The sequence below is a fragment of the Arvicola amphibius genome, chromosome 1, assembly GCF_903992535.2.
Source record: "Arvicola amphibius chromosome 1, mArvAmp1.2, whole genome shotgun sequence".
In the NCBI taxonomy this organism is placed as follows: Eukaryota; Metazoa; Chordata; class Mammalia; order Rodentia; family Cricetidae; genus Arvicola; species Arvicola amphibius.
This window is the reverse complement of record NC_052047.1, coordinates 120,804,576-120,826,694: the sequence shown is the minus strand read 5'-3', so window position 1 is coordinate 120,826,694 and position 22,119 is coordinate 120,804,576. Positions and strand designations below refer to the sequence as shown.

The 22,119-nt window shown below is 48.7% G+C and overlaps 1 protein-coding gene across 1 annotated transcript in view; it reads right to left on the bottom strand.

Moving 5' to 3' along the window:
• Vps35l (VPS35 endosomal protein sorting factor like) overlaps window positions 1-22,119 on the bottom strand; it is a 108,408-nt gene that overhangs the window by 66,449 nt on the left and 19,840 nt on the right. Inside the window, exons 8-14 of the mRNA XM_038346946.2 lie at window positions 21,762-21,846; window positions 16,612-16,671; window positions 9,604-9,700; window positions 8,499-8,546; window positions 6,990-7,083; window positions 2,690-2,767; window positions 2,144-2,266 (exon numbers count right to left, since the gene is read on the bottom strand). Coding sequence (XP_038202874.1) covers window positions 2,144-2,266; window positions 2,690-2,767; window positions 6,990-7,083; window positions 8,499-8,546; window positions 9,604-9,700; window positions 16,612-16,671; window positions 21,762-21,846 — 585 coding nt within the window. The remainder of the gene's footprint in view (window positions 1-2,143; window positions 2,267-2,689; window positions 2,768-6,989; window positions 7,084-8,498; window positions 8,547-9,603; window positions 9,701-16,611; window positions 16,672-21,761; window positions 21,847-22,119) is intronic.

Here is a 22,119-nt window from a genome sequence, read left to right as displayed (position 1 = left end):
GCTGTGGATTTCGATTACAATTTGCAACTTTATACATCAGATGCAGCTAACATCTGTCCCCCTTCCCTCGCACCTGCCTGAGCTATGCAGGCCAACTGCTGTGGCCCAACTTTACAACATTCTATTTGGAAGACAGAGACAACACTCCCTGGCCTCCCCTCACCTCGTTCCAGCTATCCAAGAGCTCTTAGCACCACACTGTCACCGTCCCTTCAACTCCACCTTCCTTACTGACAGCATTTCATCTACTGTTTGGAAATTATTAACATTTTTTTTAACAAGATACTGCAAGTCCCTCATCTAAGTGCCCCAAGAACACAGTTTATCATTATTCAGGTGACCTAATTTCCAGTCACTTCTCCTGCTGCAGGATGCTTTCCTAGAGCGGTACTCCCCACAGAAGGTTCTATTCCCAGCCTGACTCCTCTGAGACTTCTGATGGTTCAAATAAACGCAAGGGCATCTTGGGACACCCACCCTGAATTTCTTCATCTGATTTTGCCTTTCATTAAAATAAGAAAAAAAAAAAGCGTTCTCATTTCCAGCACACTAACCCTTCTTGTAGGAGTGTTTGAATCTTGCAGAGGAAGGCTGAGGGGTTCTGTTTCCATAATCAAGTTTGTGGCACATTTTTCCCCAGGAGGGGACCACATGTGGTTGCTAAAGACCACATAGCACCTAGCAGCTCTTCAAATTACCTTCCCTTTAGACATGAAATCAGCTTACAAAAATTAAAACAATTCCCACCTAAAATATAGCAATTCTTTGCCCCCCCCCCTTCCCATACTTTAGATTCCAAAAAGTAAAACCACACACAGGGCAAAGGGAATTCAGTTAAGATGGTCTCAAAGTGATCCAGGTATGAAGGTGCACGCTGTAATCCCAGCAATCAAGAGACTGAAGCAGGAGGATAATGAGTTTGAGGTTAGCTTGGGCTACAAAGCAAGACCCCCCCCACCACTGAACATAGGGCTGTATGTGGGATACCCACTCTACAGTAAAAGCATTGTCCTGGTTTAGTCTGGCCACACGCTAGAGAACAGGGATTGTCACAGATAAAGACACAGTATTCTCAGTGACGAGGAGCGAGTAATCAGGCATCCACTGTCCCATGACAAGGTCACAGAGTCGAGGACAGACCCAATCACCCCAGCACCAAAGCCCTTACTCCAGCACTAGGCTACTCCATGGCTGACCACCCACACAGCAGTGAGCAGAGCTACTGCTTCTGCCCAGCTATGTACTGTGAACGGCCTTACACCAGAACAGACTGGCACTCACGGGGTAAAGTCTTTCAAAGGACCCTGCACCCTTCCAGTGAACGCACACACAAGAATTCAGTCGGAGCCCTGGTAGCTACTTCCAGTTCTGCGCCATTACAACTACATGAACATATGTGTTCTTGTTAAATGCTCGTCGTTTATCTCCCCAGGATGAACCCATGGGAGTGGCACTGCTGTCAGAAGCCTGCTCTTTTTGTTGCCTGTTGCTGGGAAACAGGTCCCTGACTCTGAACGGCTTTCCCCACACTGCAGTGTACAGCAAGCTGCCTTTTCCTCTCGACCACCAAGCTTCATCTACCACAGTCACGTCAGCATGCACTGGGAACCACCGGGAAGAAAAAAAATCATATTTCTGTTACTAGCTTAATTCCTGAAAGTATATCACTCAGAAGAGAAAGGGGGGGGGGGGGGGGAAAAGGAGAAAGCATTATGCAAGCAATACGGAAAGGTCTACTTGCCCTTGCATGAAATAGGACAGTGCCACGTGCTACACAGGCCTCACGGAACTGTGACAGACACAAGTGGGGCAGAGGAAGGTAAATGAAGAGGTGAGAAACTTCCCCCACCCTGGAGGAGGATCTCAAAGGTTTCCCTCGGTCGCCACTTTCCAGCCATAAGAATGTAGCCTCTCCGAGTGGCTCCCCTCCTTCCAGTGCAGGAAAGGACACAATCTAGAAAGGCAATCGGCATAGAACCAACCACCCATACAGCTGAGCTCTCCAGAAAGGCAGCTGGCACAGACATTACTGAAGCTGCCAGAAAAGGACTCTGGGAATATTACAGGACACACCAAGCAGGGTGTCACACCATGGAGAAGGGGAGGCAGCCCTGTACCCCAGAGGTACCCCCACTGGCCTTACCTCAGGGGCGTGGTAGGAGACACACTGAAAGATCCAACCCATGGCGGGTGAGTACAGAGGGAGATAGGACAACAGCTCCACACCCTGGGCCACCAGCTGGTTCTGCACCGTGTCTCCGTGAATCTACAGGAGACCAAAAGGACATCAGAAAGGAGGGGAGTCATATCACACACACGCACCAGGCTGGCTTGGAAGTGCACGGGTGGATACGATGGAAACAGCCTGCTTCCTCAGTGTATTTAAAAACAAAATGCACAACGAGTTTCCCACGCCACCCAGCAGAGCAGCTCTGGAGGAGTGTTGTACAGGCAGAAGTGAAGTAACCCATGCCAGGTAGTAAGGCGGATTGGCTAGTGCCATTTCCTGTTCATAAATGTGTGTCAGCTCTCCCTCCATCCACTACAGGGCATGGTCCCCTGCAGACACCCATGCCACTCTGCACATCTGGCCAGCTGCAAGGATCCTCGGCTTGACGACCCCACTCAGTCTTGTGAACCTGCTCCCACCACAGTCAGTTCAATGAGCTGCTGTGCGGTGCTCTCCTACCTGTTTAAATGTAAGCAGGAAGTCAAAGAAGTTCTTGTTGAGGCTTTCCTTGAGGTGCGGGGCCACTTCCATCCCCACCTGCAACCAAACAAAGCGAAACCATCTTAGCAGCAAAGAGCCAGGCACAAATAAGATGACGTGCCTGCCTTATGGTACATTTTTCTTTTCAACCCAGGCTCTCTCTATGCCCTGACTGGCCTTGCACCCAGTCCTCCAGCCTCGGTCTCTAAAGTGCTGGAATTACAAGTGTGTGCCACACACCTAGCTATAGCACCACTTTGAAAACAGAAAACAAAGGAGCTAGGATATAGCTCTTTGCCGAACATGTAAAGGGTCCTAGTATTCAATTCCCAGTACCACAGCACGCACGCACGTGCACACACACAAATACACATGCATGCATACACATACACATTTAGAGGAAAAGCCTACATCATTCTGTTTATCTGTTTTCCCGCTCAATAAACATGCATTAATTTTATAAGAAAAACCACAGAAGCTATTTTTAACAAAAAATGACATTTGGGATCACCTTTGAGTTCCCTCAGGGCAATGAATGTATTTCTGAAGAAACCACAAGAGAACAAATCAATACAGCACAAAGGAGGCCGTGCTCTCAAGATGATGAAAACAATCTTCTCTTTTAACACACAAGATGATCAACACTCATGGATATGTTTAGTAGATGAAGCAAGATTAAAATACAGGCAAGGAGTGGCAGGGTGGTGGTCCCATGCTTAGTCCATACAAGGCCCTGGGTTCAACTTCAGCATTCTCCTTAACCCCCAAAGCTTAGGGAGCCAAAGACACTCAGTTACTACATCATTGCTGACAGCAATGAAGACACATTCTTTATTGGGCAAACATGGAAAAAGACACACTTTTAAATGTGTCTTACACAATTTTAACATGACAAGCACAAAGCTAACAAACACCATGGCCTGTCCGGTGAGATGGTTCAGCAGGTAAAGCGCCTGCTGCCAAAACTAACATTCCGAGTACAATCCTGGAACCCAAGTAGCAGAGAGAAGACCGACCTCATGGCATGCCCTCCCACACTAAGGGAAGAGAACAGCAATTATTTTTTTAAAGCCATCATCCAGGGCAGGCATGGTGGATTTTTATGAGTTCCAGGCTACACAGTCAAGGCTACATAGTGAGATCCTGCCTCAAAATTAATAAATAATAGCCACCAGCCATCATTAGCAGCTCCAGAAAGCAGTACTTAAAAACAGCCTGAGTTTTAAAGTTTGAAGCAAGGTACCTAAGGCAGAGGAGAAAGAGTGCTTTATGAATACAATCTAGCAAAACAAAACAAAACAAAAAAAAAAAAAAAACAAGCAAAAAACCCTCCCCTATGGGCAATCAGAGCGCTGGGGTCAGAGGTAAGTGAAGGTATGCATCTCAGCTAGGAATAAGCATTCGGATGTCATAACCTGTACACCAAGCTCAGTTCCAAACCACTGCCCAACCAAAGACAAGACTTCCTACAGGAAGCTGCTGCCTGGGCTCCTCCAGCCGGAACAGAATTCTCCCAGTTACCAGGCCAGTGGTTCCCAAAAGGACACTTTTCTGATGGTATCAAGCCTTTGGGTGTGAGACTCACCAGAGGGTTAAACTCCCAGAACAGCTGGAAGGCCACCTAGCTAACAACCAGCTCCAGGGTTCTGAGTCTGTTGTCTGCCCTTCCGTGTGATACCTTAGATGTCTAGGGACATCTACATCAGAGGACAGAGAGAGCTGCCCAGAGGGCTGGCAGTGGAGAGCAGCTGCGGGGCCCACAGCTGGAGGGCTGGAGGAGGGGCTGCTCTGCCTCTCCCCTGATAAACACTTCAGGCTCACCCACTCACTGCTTATGTTCTTTTTTTTTTTTTTTAAATCTCTTCTCATCAAGCCAAGGCAGCAGTTTAGGAGTCAGCCTGGCTCTTGGAGCTGCTGCCTGGCCCCAGTCCAGCCCTGGGGTAGCACAGGGAGCTGCTGGCGGCTCCTCCACCCCCCACTTACTCATTCCCTCTGCTTCTGCATCATGTTTAGGGATGATCCTTCCTAACCGTAGTCCCACGGAGCTGAGTTCCAGGAGCGGGCACATGCCCAAGGCCCAATAAGTTAAGTACACTCCCATGCCACGGCCACGGTGGTGGGATGGAGGTGAGTGGCCCAAGGTAGTGTCCAGTGAATCAGCTTTGAGACTAGCGATATCTACTGGGAAGAGGCACTTTACAAGTAACCTAAAAAACAGTCCCTAAATGTGGTATATGGGAGCTGGACACTGCTGTGGTCTATCATATATAAAGAGCAAATACAGAAGGAAGCCAACCTAGACGAAGCAAATGCCCAACTTTGAAGATCTAGACCTAACCAAGTGCTATCTGCATTTTCAGACTCAGTTTCTATCGGTTCCTTCTCTAACACCTGAGAAGACAACTTAAGAGGAGAGGATTATCCTCGCTCAGTCTCAGACTGTTCAGTCCAAGGTCACGGTAGGGGAAGCGTGTGGTGGAGCGGAGCGAGGCTCTCACATCGTGAAAGGCAGGAGAAAGAGGAGTGAAGAGGGAGGAAAAGGAAGGAGCCAGAGGAAGGCACGGCTCCCAAGTGCATGCCCTCAATGATGTACCCCTCCATCAAGCCCCACCGTGCTCCCACCACCTCCCAGTACCACTGCCATATAATGCATCCATCAATGGCTAACCCATACATCAGGTCAAAGCCCTGATAACCTAACGTCTCTGGAAACACCTGCAGACACACTCAGATGTGTGCTTCACTACTTCCCTAGACATCTCGCACCCCAATCACGATTAACCAGCACACAAGCTAATAGTCTGAAGTAGGTTTCTGCCGCTCACAACCAAAAACATCCTTACTAATGTGCACCACGCTCCAGGCTTGAACCCAGGACCTTGTACCTGCTAACACTCTGCCATATCAACCCTCTTAGCTCTTTTTGTCAAAACACTTGATTATTCAACAGGGGGGGTGTCTATAGTGCCTGCATTGGTAAAATGACCTCACCAGCACAGTGCACTCCCTCAGCCTCTCAGGTGGGCTCGTCCTCCTCCTCAGCATCTCATCCTCGTCCTCTTTACCTGCAAGGAGCGCTTCCTTTCCTGGCTCAAGTAGCTTGCTTCAGACCTCAGGTTTGTAAGGAGCGTGCATTTCTCCTTTGCTTTCTCTTCAATAAGCAGAAGCACCACCCTTGGTGTACTTCTGATATTTTCCAACAAGGGTCAGTCAGATGGAGAGAATCTGTTGTAATTGATAAGGGTGAGAGGCACTGGTGTGCAAATATGCAAACAGGGATGTTCTTGGGTATCTCCTAGAGGACGGGGTGTTTTGCATACAGCAAATGACAATGCTTTGAGCACAGGACACCATCAACAAACTCCGATGTAGAATGAGCCAAACTTCACTAGATTCAGAAGTTAAGACTCTGGTATGTCTGGGTTTAAAACCCACCTCAAACTTGAAGCAGAGAACCACGCCACACCTCGCCCATCACAGAGGAGGAGCAGGTGTACTCTGAGGGGCGGCTTTCTCTTCCCTATGCATGTGTCTCACGGAGGATATTGTGGTGAAACACACGAGACAGCCATCGAAGGCCCTGGTTTACTGCTCACAAGCACCACAGACCCTGCACAGGGCTCTCACCGTGGTTCTGTCCTCAAGGATGCCTGTGACTTGACAGGACCCCTCCCAAAGGTGCACAAGGCTGATGGGGCAGGGGCAGAAGGCCCAGCGTTAGAGCGGAAGCCCCCATGGGACTGAGAAAAATGGCTCCATGGGTTGAATTCTTCAGAAACCAAAGAGTGGGTGAGACAAAAGAACTGAGTGAGTTTCTTCAGAGTGAGACTAAGAGGCCTCAGTCGTCTCTGATCACCATAGCAGCCCAAACCTACGTCAGAGACGGCGCTCCCTCCCAGGCCTTCGCCAGCTCATACCTAGCCCAACTCTTTAACTACACACACACACACACACACACACACACCCCAAATAAACCCAGAGAATTCAACACAAGGAAAAGTCGGTCTCAAGTGACTGAAAAAGAGCCTAGGGCCTCCTTCCCAGCTGGAACTGAGAAAATTAATCCAGAAAACCAGTTCACTTGGGTGAAGATGACCTTAAACGTCCCCTAATTAGAACTGCGGTAAGCTGGTCTACTTCCAAATTAACTTTTACAAGCCACCCTGCAGCTCTCTTCTCTGTGAGGACCCGTGTCCTCCAACCCGCAGCTAACAGAGCAGAGGAAGCTGGAGAAGGAACCCGCTAAGGAGGCAGAGTCAGCTCTGCGAGCTCGGCATACCCGACATAGGTAGGCCCGGGCGTACACGGACACGAGCGGGTCCCCAATCCCTCTGATCATGCTCGTCAGTCGGGGCAGGCACTCTGCAATCCCCCTGTGGGAGAAAGAAGGGCAGAGTTACACCTCATGGGAGGGTTCGCTGTTCACTTCCATTTCCCTCATGTAGGGAGAAAAACACAACTGTAAGAAGCAAGGTCAAAGCTTCAGTTCAGGGTGACTGGTTTTCCTCTGCGGGGACAACTTACTGGTGCCCCCCCCACACACCCCTGTCTGAGGTCAGAGTTATTCGAATTCATTTATTTTGGTGTGTTGGAGACTAGCCTCAAACCCTCAATTCTCCTGCCCTAGTGGCAGGACTGCAGGTGTGATCTGCCTACCCAAGCCCCACTTTACGAATTTTAAGTTTTATGAGGGATAAAAAAATTTCCATCAATTGCCAGCCCCCTGATCTTTTATAGCAGTGGTTCTCAACCTATGGGTTACAGCCCCTTAGGGGGTCAAATGACCCTTTCACAAAGGTCACATATCAGATATCCTGAATATCAGATAATTACCTTGTGATTCATAACCGTAGCAAAATTAGAATTATGCAGTAGCAACAAAAATATTTTTATGGTTGGGGGGTCACCACAACATGAGGAACTGTATTAAAAGGTCACAGCATGAAGAAGGTTGAGAAGCACTGGTTTATATAAATCTATACGGATCACTGTTTGGTCCTGATTCAGTGTCCTGTGTCCCATCTCTTCCTACCACCTCAGGCTGGCAGCAAACAGCCACCTCAAACCCCATCAATGTGACCTAAGATTCATTCCTGTGACACAGGTCTTCTCTCTTAGACACGATCCTCGCCCAACTGGGGAGGCAAAAATATTTCTTCAGCACCCATGAACTATGCCAGTCACCCATAGCTCCAAATTAAACAGTTCTCTGTGGGAAGTCCATGGCTGCCCTTTTGAGCTTGTGACACAGTTGCCAGGCATGACTCTAAATGCCATTGGCTTCCTCGAGGTATGCAAATGGCTCAGAATCCCGACTGCACCCGCTGCCTCCGCCCCAGGAGCAAAGGCTCCTGCTTCCACCATGATCGCCAACAGTGGCAGCCTACATAGCGTGGTACAGGCCTCCCAGCACTGTGTGCATAGTCAGGGCCCACACTTCCTCACTAGGTCCGTGCTCAGCAAAGGGGATTGAGGCTCAGAGTCTAAATAACTTACTGGAGACCCATGGCCAGATCCCAGGGAACTGACCTCCTGCAGGCTACACACTGCCCCACCCCCCCCCCCCCCCCCCCCCCCGTGCCTGACTTTCCCTCTCTGTTCATTATATAGGGATTAAAATGCCATCTCCACTTCATTAAGTTTCCATACGATAAGTGGGAACATACATGGGTAATCAGCACAGGATCACACGCTACAAACTCAATGACAATTGCTACTGTCACACTGCTATCATGGGCTCGTGTCTTTGAACAGAAATCCTACAGCCCCAGATGAAGAAGGGTCTTACGTTTTGGAGAGGAATTTGTTACACTTCAGGATGGATGCTTCCACGTAACTACAGAAACGTTCCGTTAAGGAAGACATGGCCCAGGATGGCCTGTTCCCTGCCAGACAAAGGCTACTCCAGAAGGAAACAAAGACCAGTAAGTTAGGCACGAGAAGGACATCATGGCCCATGACCATGGAGAGAACTGAGTAGGCAGCTGCCGTGTTCTCTACAGGGTCCTCCAAGCTCCGCACCTATTTAAGTTTGGGGAAATGTCGCCTGTTGGCTCCTGGCTCTGGTGAGATTTAAAGTGAGATTTAAGCCTTCCAATCAAAGCCAATGGGGAGCGCAGACCAGAGGTGACTAAGGCACAGTGCGTGTAGGTCAAGGCCCCCATGTTTCAGGGGGAGCGCAGACCAGAGGTGACTAAGGCACAGTGCGTGTAGGTCAAGGCCCCCATGTTTCAGGGGGAGCGCAGACCAGAGGTGACTAAGGCACAGTGCGTGTAGGTCAAGGCCCCCATGTTTCAGGGGGAGCGCAGACCAGAGGTGACTAAGGCACAGTGTGTGTAGGTCAAGGCCCCCATGTTTCAGGGGGAGCGCAGACCAGAGGTGACTAAGGCACAGTGTGTATAGGTCAAGGTCCCCATGTTTCAGCACTGGGGTACTGGTGAAGAAGAGCAGGACCTGGACCCTCGAGATGCCTCATCAGGTGGCCACCAAGCCTGAGGACCTGAGTTTCATTCCCAGCACCATCAGGGTGACTCACAACCACCTGTAAACTCAGCTCCAAGCGAACCAATGCCTCTGGCCTCCGAGGGTATACAAATACATCAGTCACACAGCTAAAAACAAAATACATCTTTTTTTCAAATGAGACTTCTTAACAGAGTTAACATGGGAGTGTTGCTCAAAAGAACAAAAGCCTGATTCATGCATTGTATTCGAAGTAACAAACAAGAGAACTATCAGGATCTAGATGATTCCAAGCAAGGCCCTCTCCAGTGTAGCTACTGACCAGGACAGAACCAGGCTTCACTGGGAACTTCTGGGCAGCCCATCCCCCGGCTGCCAATACCAGCACCACTCTTCCCACCCGCCATTAAAACAGGACAAGAAAAGGATACAATCTCGGAATGAGTTCCCGGATGGAAGCAATCTTGAAAAACCAATTCAGGCATGTTTCCTTGGCCGTGTCGTTCACGTTCTCTGGGGAAAAGTGATCTGCAATGCAAAACCATCTGTGTTGGTCCCCAAACCCTGGGTTGCTTCGGTTGTTTTGTTGGAGACAGGGTCTCACAATGTCACCCGGCTGGCTTGGAGCTCACAGAAATCTGCCTGCCTCCAAGCACTGGGGTGAAAGGTGTAGGCCACCACAGCTGGCCTGTTTCTGGGTCTTTAGAGCTGCCACAGGCCGGGGCAGAGGGTGAGGAGCTGGAGTCCCCCCTTGTCTTCACTAGAAAACAGTGACGGAAATGGCACCACTGCACACACACACTTTGGAAGGGCCAGCAGTCTCGTCAGCTTGAGACGACGTTAGCTAGCTCACTGATCCACACGGTACATCTCCATCCACTTCCGGAGTTGGAGGTACAGAGAAGTTCAGTGACTTTCCCAGGACACACAGCAAGCCAATGAGAGCATGAATATGAGGCAGGGCAGCGTGGCTCCTTATTCTTAGCCACTACACATGGATGAACCAGAGGTCCTTGATGTGCACAGCAGTCACTGTGGCAACAGCTGAAGGATCATGGATCCACCTGGCACCTGGTCTCATATCAGGAAATGTGAACAATGCTTTTACCCTAAATGTTAGGAGTCAGACCTGAAGGTAAGTCAAGGCCAGAGCCACGCTGCCAGCTTAATACAGCTTGGACACTCTGGTGTCCTAGGGTCACATTGCCAGCCTATTCCAGTATCTATTCCTTTTCTCTTTAATAATAGAGCTCTGGCTTCCCAGCTGGCCACTCAGCCATTCTTGCAGGTATGATCATGTGACTGAGTGTGGGCCCCAGATCACAACAAAAGCACAATTCCCGTGAAAGATCTTAAGAGGACGGACTTGTCCTCCCCTGTTCCCACCAGTCTGATGTGGTGACAGCAGGAATCTCTGTAGTGACAATACTGGAATTGGGGTCTCTGGCCCTGTCACCAGCTGCCTGCCAGCTTTTACCTTCCTTAACCTTCTGAATTGCCTGGCTACGCAGTCAATCCTAATCTTGGTAAACAGTCTTTGTCATCAATAACACAAGTTTACTCTGAGAGTTCTGGACATGGCATACATTTCATAAGGAGTCAGGGCAAAGACAGGAGGATCACATAGCAAGACCCTGACACACACAAAAAAAAGTTGAAATCTTACAGCTCATACAAAAAACACATAGACACACACACACACACACACATATATATAGACACATACATACAAACATACAGAGACACATATACACAGAGACATATACATACAAACAGAGACACGCATACATACATACATACACATACATAATACAAATATACACATGTACACATACATAGGCACAAACATACAAACATACACATACAGAGACAGATACATACAAACATACACATACAAGCATATATACACACAAACACATATACATAAAATATACACATACACATATACATGAGATGCAACATACAAATACACACATACATAAAGAGACACACATGCACACAAACATACACATATACACATGTAAAAACACACATGTACACACACAGCAATCTCACACAATGATAGACAACTTCCAGATCAAAAGAGAATTAAGAAATGGACCATGTTACACAAGACTTTAACACAGCATAGAAAACTAAACAGTACTAAACAATAGACTCCTATACTTCATTTGCTCACCGGAAAGGCTTTTAGGAGCCAACAACAAATGCTTAAGTTGTCGACAGGGCAGAGGGCAGACCCTGCCCTCCGGAAGCACACCAGTGATGGAGACAAATACACAGGAAACAGTAACCAGGTAAAGCAATAGGATACCAGGTAATCAGAACCCGGAAAGACGGGGGAATGGCAGTGGAACGGACAAGGCATATGGAGGCTGGGGGAGGAAAGAGATCAAGGACAGTTTCTGCACAGGTGGTATCTGAGCTACCTCCCCCCTCCCCCCAGTCACAGAGCGAAGCTGCCATGTTTAGAGAGGAGAGCAACGCATTCTAGAAAGAAGAAACAGCAAGCACAAAGCCCTGAGACCAGTCAGAGCCCAGGAAGCCTCCTCAGCAGGCCAGGCGGGCACAGAGTGAGCTCACAGGTTTTCCCTAAGTGCAGTGGCAATACCCCGAAGGCTCGGGGCAGAGAGGTATGGGTGACAGACTTCAGACGATCGCACTGGAGCTGCGACATGGGGAAGGAATCCAGGATTTGGAAATCAATCCACAAGAGCCTTCCACATCATAAAAAGCGGAGTTGCCACCCCTAACTTTTTTTTTTAAGTATCTCATTTTCTGACTCTGAACTTTTGCAGATGTTTCAGGAGAAGAACAGAGACCAATTAGTCTAGTTCTCCTTCACTGCCATATTGACCCAGGCCTCTGCTGATCCTGGCGTGGCCAAAGTCAGCCCTGGGGACAATCGGAAGATGGGGCTGCTGAGAGGTGAGGCAAGAACCACAAGGCAGCCAAGTGCAGTGATGTCTCCCGTGTAGGACACAGCATGCCTTAGCCACTCAGAGTGAATGGCTTCCTTAAACACCTGCCGGATTAAGAAGGGAGAGAGGGCCAGTGAGAGGGCTCAGTGGGAAAAGGCGCTTGCTGCCAAGCGTGATGCCCTGAGTTTGATCCCTGGGACTTGCATGGAAGAAGGAGAAAACTGCCTCCCAAAGCTGTCCTGTAACCTGCACAAATGTTAGTAGCGTATGGGGCTAGAGTTAGCCTCCTCAGCAGACAGAAAGACAGGGGGAGGGGCCTAACTGGGTAACAAGGATGGTGACCTTCCGAGGTTTCTTCCTCACCATCCTGTCAAAAGCCTGAGAACATAAAACTAAAGCCTTGAGGGCTTCTCCTGCAGGTAGGATCCCTGCTGGGGGACTAGTTCAATAGGTTCAGGGAACATGTTTACACAGTTGTATAGCTTTCTTCAAACTGACCCCCCTAAATCGGTACAGGAAGACCCTTCAAGAACTTTAAATGCCAAGGCCTAAAGGAGAGCCTGGGCTTCGGCCTCCTGAGGCCCACTCTGCTTTGCAGAGGGTCTTTTTCTCTGTGTGTCTGCTGTATGTGTGCTTCCTCACTCCCAAAAGCCTTTCTTCAACCACTCATTCCGTCTGCTCTGGTTGTCTTCCGTATTTCTCAGCTGCTACCGGCCATGCTCAAGATTTTTTCCTGCTTTTAAACCTGTAACTGGCAATTAACACTTCCCCCTCCACATAATAAATACGTGGAAAAACAGTTTTAAAGAAAAGTGTGGCTATGGAAGGGGGACCACACATAGTAACCCATACTTTCCTCTTCATTTTTCCTTTCTTTTTTCTTTCCTTCTCTCCCTCTCCTTTCCTTTTCCTCTTCTTTTCTAAAATGGAGACAGTTTCACCATGTAGTCCAAGCTAGCCCAGACCCACGGTCCTCCTGAGTACTGGGACTACAGGGTGAGCCACCACGCTTGGCTTGCAGGGCTAGCCCAGACCCACGATCCTCTTGAGTACTGGGGTTACAGGGTGAGCCACCACGCCTGGCTTGCTGTGTACTTGGCATAACTCTACAAGACGCTGGAATTTTCCAGACTCGCATGAGCTGAACCACAGTTAGAACTCCCGAGGGCGAAGAGCTCAAGAATTAGATCCTGCAGCCGAGGGACTTGATTCAAATGGAAAGAATGAGTGCAAATGTCACCAGCTTTCTCCTCCTACAGAAGTCTCCAGGCAGAATTCTGTGGAGGAAACTTCAAAGCTTTCTTCTCAATTTCAGATAAGAGTCATTCCCCAGGAGCCAACAGTGGCAGACAAAGTCTGTCCTCCCTCCTTCATGGTCTCAGAACCAGAGGAAAACACTCAAGCAGAGATTTTAAGGGAAAAGAAAAAATAATGACCAAATAATTTGCAAGAAAACAAAAGCCTGGGCCAGCCTGAGCAACACTGCAAGACCTGCTTCGGAACAAAAGCAAAACACACCCTGATCTGTACTGCTCTCAATTAAAGTAAACTATTCGAGCTAAAACTGCTAACTGATCTACTCAGGTAAGGAGAGCACCCTTCGATGTTACACTGGGAGCGTTTGGGTAGGGCCCATTCGTGATTTTTCCTTACTTGACTCTAATGTGTTGTTCAGGAAAATGACTACAGTGGATGCAAAGCCAAACATCCCTGGGGGTCAGGCAGGCCACACAATCTTGTTTATTTTGAGACAAGTGTTGATATGTTAGCCCAGGCTAACCTAGATCCTGCCTCAGCCTTGAGTACTAGGACTACAGGCGCCATCACTAGCCAGATGTCTTCCAAAGTTTTTAAGAGATGGCGTGTGAACCAATGTAAGAAGCAGAAAAGTGGTGGCCATACCCGAGATCCCAGCACTTTATTTCGGAGGTAAAGCAGGAGAATCAGAAGGTCAAGGTCATCCTCTGTTAGAGAGCATTTAAGGCAAGCCTGGGACACAGGAGACCCTGTCTCTAAAAAACAACCACTACCACCACCACCAAGCAAGTGGAATTAAATGTACTGTGTGTGTGTGTGTGTGTGTGTGTGTGTGTGTGTGTGTGCGCGCGCGCGCACACGCATGCAAACACACCTGCATATACATCTGGGAAGGCCAAAAGAGGGTGTCAGTATCAGAGGCCCTGGAACTACAGTTACACCACGTTGTGAGTCACCCATGTGGGGTGCTGGGAAACAAATCTTGAGTCCTCTGCGAGTGCTCTTGACGGTTGACCCATCTCTACAAATCCCCCCTAAAAAGGGATTTTAAGAGCTGCTAGTCAGGCTGGAGAGACGGCTTGACTGTCAAGAGTACCTGATGCTCCTGCAAAGAACCCAGATTGTTTCCCAGCACTTTTTCTACCCACATGAGGTAGCTCACAACCACCCAGGACGCCAGCGCCAGGGGATCTCATGCCCTCCTTTGGGTCTCCAGGGATTTCATGCACATAAGCAGCACACAGAAATACACACATATTGTTGCCAAAGAAAAAAAAGCATCTGAGTTTAGTTCTGGCAGTCGGCTGTTGTTTCATGTTGATGCCCAAAACAGGGAAGAGTCCATGAGTGACATATGTCAATATACATTCAATAAATAAATTTGGATTTCCCAAATCCCCGGCCAGCAGAGAAATCTTCCCGTGGGGCTGGTCTCTGCACTCCTTCCCAGGCTCCTAAACTTACCTGAAGGAGCCACTAAAAGCCTGACTACAGTAAGGGGTGGGTAGGAGGCAGGAGAGCAGCACCAGCCACAGAAATACCCTGTGAGCCACAGCGGGTAAAAGAGGCAGAGCTGACTGCACAGATGTGCTGGGGCCCTGTTTATCTGAAGAAACGTCTTAACCTGGGACCAGATTAAGAAACTACCAGGGTCTTATATGGCCTTTATATGCATTAAGTTTTATAATCCAGTGTCTTTTGCCATTTCTTTCTTTCTGACCCTCTCTGCAGCGCTGAGGATGACGTCTTGTGTATGTTAGGTGAGCAATCTACCACTGAGCTATATCTTCACCTCTTGGGGCTTAGAGACAGGATTTTACTTATGTAGTCCAGGCTAACTTTGAACTCACAGTCCTTCTGCCTCAGTGTCCTGAGTGCTGGTACATGCTGGATTCCAGGCACGTACCTCCACACCGGGCTATCTACTGTCATTTCTTCTTACACTCAAAACTCATTTCAGTTTGCCAGTCACATCTCAGGTACTCAAGAGCAGCAAGGGGCTAGGGACCACTGGACCAGACAGTGCAAGAACACCTCTGCCTCGGCCATGATGGGCTTGTCCTTCTACAATGAGACCAGGTAGCTCCTGAGGGCTCATGTAGACTGAAAGCTGTGCATAGCTGTGTTTCTTTCTGAGAAATGTTCACATTAAAGAGTTTTAAGAAGACGGTGGAAGGGGGTGACAGACTGGAGAGATGGCTCAGCAGTTAAGAGGACTTGGCTGCTCTTCCAGAGGACCTGGGTTCAATTCCCAGCACCCACATGGCAGCTCACAACCATCTGTAACTCCACTTCCAGGTGATCTGACACCCTCACATCAATGCACATAAAATAAAGTTCAATAATTTTTTTTAAAAAAAAGTGAAGACGGTAGGTAAATGGTCAGGTGGATGGATGGGTGGATGGGTAGTAGATGGAGGTGGAGGAGGATCAGAAGGGCAGGTAAATGGATGGGCAGGGGACAGGGACTGAATACAGGATAGGTGGGAAGGTAGATGAACGCTATTTGGTTGGACGGACAAAAAAGAGGGTCAAGGAGGAAAAAGAGAAGGGGGGATAAAAAAAGGGAGTGGGGAAGAGAAGCAGGAAGGGTATAGGCCAAATTATGGGTTAGTAATAGTGACAACTACTGCTGTATCCTGACCCCCAGCAAGAACCACTGCCAGGAGCAGGGAGAGCTGAGACCACAGCGCAAGCTGCTGCTCTAGCTGGTGTGAGCTAATGAGGGACAAGGAAGGGAAGCTGCAGCTGAAGACGCCACGTCTGAACACATCCTCACAGTCACGTGACAACAGAAGTCCACCATCCACCTGTCCCAGGAGAACCTCCTGGGAATCTACAATTGATTGGCTATAAGTTTAACGTCAACGTCATTTATATACAGACTGAGGAGTCAGGCAGCTGCTGCTATTGATTTATTTGACATTCTTGTGTGCATACACAGTTGTTATTTAAGCAATTTACTTCTTGGAAAGAAAGGCACGCAGGAGACGGGGACATGGTGTTGAGCAACAGAGGAGGAGAAGCTGGTGGGCGCAGGTCTAATCCCAGCCCTTGCCACTCTGCATTTCTAGTGACTCGCCTGTTGGCAAACCTTCTGATGGCTTTGGAGGGCTGAGACAATGAGACCTCAAACATGGTTCTTTCAAAACAGTAAAATTAAAAACCTTATCCGTTTTCAATAAATCCTGACTTGATTAAAACCGTTTAATTGTGATTCAGGGCAGCTTGGTGCCCGGAGCCCAGAAAGCGTAGCATTACCTGGCAAGGCGCTTCGGCTGTCCACACACATTGAGTAGATGCGCTCGTAGACCAGCTTTCCTAGGAGAAAAAGACATATGGTATTGACATCACACACCACAGGAGCAAACACTAAATAAGTGTTACTAATTAAGGACCTGAAAATGGAGCCTGGCAGCAGGCATTAGCTCATGAGGTTACACTGCCACCTAGTGGCAGCACATATCTTTAGCCCTTGTGCTTTGGAAAGTTTTTGTTTTTGTTTTGTTTTGCTTGTTTGTTTGTTTTTTTTAGTTAGAAAAGGAAAAGAATCTGAAAAGCAGCCCAGGGTGTCCTCTACACCTAACAGAAAGTTCTCTATACTGGACTCTAGCTCCACCCATGCCTATTTTAGGCATCAGGTACAAATAAGCAGCCTATGGCCAGACCGCCGTCAACAAGATCAGAGAATGTATATTGGACCCACACCTTGAGGGCCATAAAACTCTGTAGTATTTTTTAACTTAATTAGTCTAGGCAAATTCAGAGAATTCATGTGAAAGACTGTCTTCTTCATTCAAGATTGTCTGAAATGTGCCCTTGGGACCGCAGCTACCACACTGCTGGAGACAATGGAGACCTCTGAGCAGCCGAAGCCCACCTTGCCCCTCCTGCTCAGTGCATCAGCCCAGTGTCTGGAAGCATCCAAACCTGAGGTTCTTTACGGCAGACGCTCTCCCATCTTGACTCTGGGTACCTCCAGTACTTAGCCAGTATGTAGTGGTACTCAGGATGGACATTTTAGATTTTATATCAACTTACTTGACTTTGCCACTGTAGGACACCAGTAACCAGAGTCTTCCCTAGCCCTGAGTTCAAGTCCCCAGCACATCATACACTGGGCATGGTGCCACATACCTACAGTCTCAGTACTTGGGAGGAGGCAGGAGGATCAGAAGTTCAAGGTCACTGACTACGGAGGGAGTCTGAGGTCAGCCTGGACTACACGAGAGCTTCTCTTAGAGATGAAATGAAGAAATAAATACTCTAGTTTTCAAAGCTAGGAGGGTAGGCCAGATGCCAAAGCTGACGCAGCTTTATTTATCCTGTGCATGTTGTTGGGGGAAAACGCTACTAACATTCATGAAGCACAAATCACAGCACTTCCAAGTCACCTCCAGTTTAAAAGTCTTCCTTTTCCTTTTTTCGTAACCCCCTTATTCAGGGCAGTGGAGGAGAACAGACCTTGTCTGTACATGGAACAAGATGGGAGAGCTACAGCATCCTATCTGGTCAGAGATGCTGTTTAGAAATGACAGTGTCAGGGTGCAGAGGAGGCTGCAGCCAGGCTCTGAGGTCCCATCCAGGAGCTTATCAAAGCAGACTAACTACATGCCTGAAGCCCCTGGGAATGCACAGGCCTGGCTCCATCTCAGAGTTTCTAGAGACAAAGATTTAGGGAATGTGACTAGAATGTGGGCTTTGAACCACATCACTGGGAGATCCTTATACATGCACTTACATGTGAGAAATACTAACGGACAGAGTATCTTGAAATGGTGACCAACAACCCAGGCCCCTAAACTGGTACTTCTCAGACCCAGCACACAGGCAGAGCTCCTGGGGCTCCTGAAGATCCCCGTCCAATATGATGTCTCTATCCATCCCCAGAGGCTCCCACAGAAATGGGAGTAACTGTGAGAGCCCGGGGATACCGGTGTACAGCCAAGGTGAGAAACCCAGTTTGGAACTCGCAACCCCCAACACATCTGCCCCAACACACACACTGCAAGCTCTGGAAGGCTCAGAGAATGGGCTCCAATGCCAGTGCCCCCCATTCCCCACCCCCATCCTGTTCCTTTCCGTGCTTAATAACCCAGGGCCACACAGGTGAAGAGAGAGACATTCCCTCCCTGACACAGGGATGCCATCAGGTCACACTGGACAGAAGCACCACTTGTCCCTGCACGCACTGAGGAACAGACCAGTACAAACTCCTTTCCTTCCTACACGAAAGCTTGCTCCTCTCGGAACCAGCCTTCAGAAAATACAACGCTTTTGATATTCCAACCTCACACCGGTGTTCCTCTTTTGTTCAGGTACTGGAACTGCTCTGAGAAATAATAATCTTAGGTTGAGCTTATTTTGTATGCATATGCATGTGTGTGTGAGTGCACATGTGTGTGTGCAAGTGTGGCACATGAATGCATTGTATATTCATGCACAAATATCCAGAGGAGAATTTCAGGGTTCCCGTCTACCACTCTCTGCCTTTATTCTTTGGAGTCAGGGACTCTCAGCAAACCTGAAGCTAGGCTGGAAGCCATCAAGCTCTGGTGATCTTTCTGCCTCTGCCTCCCACAGCAATGGGTTTGCAGGTACACACACAGGTAGCTACATCCATCTTTAATGTGGACTCCCAGGATCTGAACCCAGGTCCTCATGTTTACACACAAAGCTCTCCCTCACTAAGCTGCCTCCCCCAAGCCTTAGCTCTTTTCCTGACTCACTTTCCGACACGTCGAAGACACCAAGACTGAAAACCACAATGTTTTCAGTGTTGACAGTGAACGTGTTCCGAGCATCAACTCCACAGTGTTGACAGTGAACATGTTCCGAGCATCAACTCCAGGCCTGCCCATAATTATTTTACCACAGCCCCACCAGTAGCTCTTAGGAGAGGACAACTGTTCTGGGCTCCTTCCACACCTGTGCAGGTGGTTCTCTCAAGAAAGTCTGAGGGTGTCTCCTATGCACCATCCACAGGTAGAAACGGAATGAAAACACGTGACTGGAGGAGTGGCCAGTAGCCGACCGACGCCTGTGGTCTCTACCAAGACACCAACCAAAGCAGGACACGCTTCTACCTTGCCATGCATCTCCAGAAGCCTGGGCCGAGTGCCCTGTGGTCCTGCACTGCAAGATGCTCCAACCCTCGGTTGATCATGCTGACAGCAAAGAGGCAGGTTTGTTAGGACAGCACAGGATAAGACTGACCACAGGACTCAGGATTTGTATCCAGACAAGGCTGGGCTCTACTTTTTTTTTTTAAAAAAGAAAAAAAGAAAAAAATGGAGGCTTCTAAGTGCCAAACGTGACCAGAGCCAATTCCTTTCTTTGGGCAGCAGCAGCACACGTTTGTGGGTGATCACCCATTGCCAGATATCACGGCGTGACCCAGCCAGGCCAGTGAGGTAGAATTCAAAGACCTTTGTTGGGCTGCTTGGACAAAACAGTTCTCTCCTGACCCGGCATCCACCAGCAGTAAAGCCGGTGGGCGCAGAGAACACCATGGGAATCTTGAGGATGAAGTCACCCCAACAGAAAGGACCTGAAAAACACAAAATCTCCACGACACTGAGTCCCTAGATCCAGCAGAAGCCGCTCCTGATTCTCAGAAGGCTGGAAGATTTTCGGACCTGCTCTAGAGAGGATTCGGATCACTGATTTTCTGGATAGACTTGCTATCTGGCTGATGCTGTTTTCTTACACATCAGACCTTTAAGGATTATAGGCAAGACCTGCTGTGCTGTAAGCCCACGGACCCCTCTTTGGTAAGCGGGTGAATGCCTCCATCTGACCTCCAGCTCTCAGACGGAAGCATCTGCGAGTTCCTTCGGGCGTCTCAACACTGCACGTCTAGCCAGGAGCGCCGTGGTCTGGTTCAGGGAAACTGTGCAGCTCAACCATCCTCTGCTGCGCACCAAGCCCACGGGCTCCTGGGCCTTCCTTCACATTAGTTTCTCCATCCAGAACTTTGCACTAAGCTGTAGACGATGTCTGTCTACAGCATGAGGAATGCGACCAGGGTAATCCTGACAACCCACAGAGGAAGACCTCAGAAGCACTACGACTGCCATCCAGGCAAGACGGGGTTATAGCAGCTGGGGAGAGCTTCAGAGACGCATGCAGAACACGGCGAGGGTCCAGCTGAGGAAAGCGGCTGTATGGCAGTGCCAGTTCCTGAGACAGACACACTCGGGGGGGTGGGGGGGGAGGTGTCTGTGAAGACAGGCAGATCTTCAATGTCTCTCCATGTGTAGAACATGTGGACTCCCGCAGTGTTCTTGGGAGGTGAAGCCCTCTTAGGAGGTGGAGCCTCGAGGCAAGTATTTAAGCTGCCTAGAGCAGGTGCCCTTGAAGGCAGTGAGAGGCCCCAGCCCTTCTGTTTCTTGGCCATGAATGAGTGGCTATACCTATCACACAGTCCTCAAGACGCACTGCCTTGCTGCAGGCCCAGATCTTAAGTGGACACTCTGAAACTGTGAAGCCCAAGCAACCCTCTCTTCCTCAGCAGCTGACTGCCCTAACCACCTGGCTATGGTAACAGACTCCTGACGAACACGCAGTTCTTATCTGTGCAAGGTCAGGGGCCCTCAAGGGGGCGATGGACCTGAGCGGAGCCAGGACATGTTCTGCTGACTTGCCTACGTCATCCATCACTTTACTGGCCTATGTGAAGATGAGAAAAGAGAACATTCTGGTTTTAGTACAGAGCGCCCAGTGCAATGGGCTGGGAGGAATGACTTCTAACGTACAGGACACAAGTAACTCAGCAATTAACTAAATATTTCAGATTGCTAACACAGAGCATTGTGAGTGTTCACAAAAGGAAGTGACCGACGTCTGAGGCAATGGACATACATGCCAACAACCCTGATTAGCACACACAGTACACCTGCGCTGAAGTGCCACACTGTGTCCTTTAAATACGGATAACTACCATGTGTCAATCAAAATAAAAAGGGAACCTGCTACTTAATAAGGTTATACACACACATACACACACACATCATGCTAATATATATATATCTTTAGACCTGATCTTAAAAAACAGGAGAAAAAAGCCGGGCGGTAGTGGCGCACGCCTTTAATCCCAGCACTCGGGAGGCAGAGGCAGGCGGATCTCTGTGAGTTCGAGGCCAGCCTGGTCTACAAGAGCTAGTTCCAGGACAGGCTCTAAAAAAGCTGCAGAGAAACCCTGTCTCGAAAAACCAAAATCAAAAAAAAAAAAACAAACAAACAAAAAAAAAAAAACAGGAGAAAAATATCACAGAGTAGTTCACTCTTCACTTTCCCTCGTGACTTACAGCCTACTACAGCCCCAGCAGAACCCAATCTAAGCACCACTTACAGCCACTTTCCGACAAAACAAACCTATTTCCAAGATACATGATGGCTCTGGTACTTACCAAACGTATCAAGGATGTCGGTGATAAGGACAAATTTGCTTGGATAGAACTGAATAACACTCGTGTCTGACAGCAGCTTTGAACACTGGAGAGAGAGAACAGGAGAGGGCATTCACTCTGGTGTGCCTGGCTTGGGGGAGAACCTCTAAGTATGGAAAACTAATGACCTCTATAAACAAGCAAACACGCCAATGCCTGCCAAACCCTGTGGGAGCCTCTCCCAATGGGAGCTGGGATATCATTAAGAAAAACCATCATGCTTCTCTTCCTTTATTTATTTATTAGATTTTATGTGTATGGGTGTTTGGCCTGCATGTATGTATATGCACCATGCATGTGCTGGGTGCCATCAGAGGTC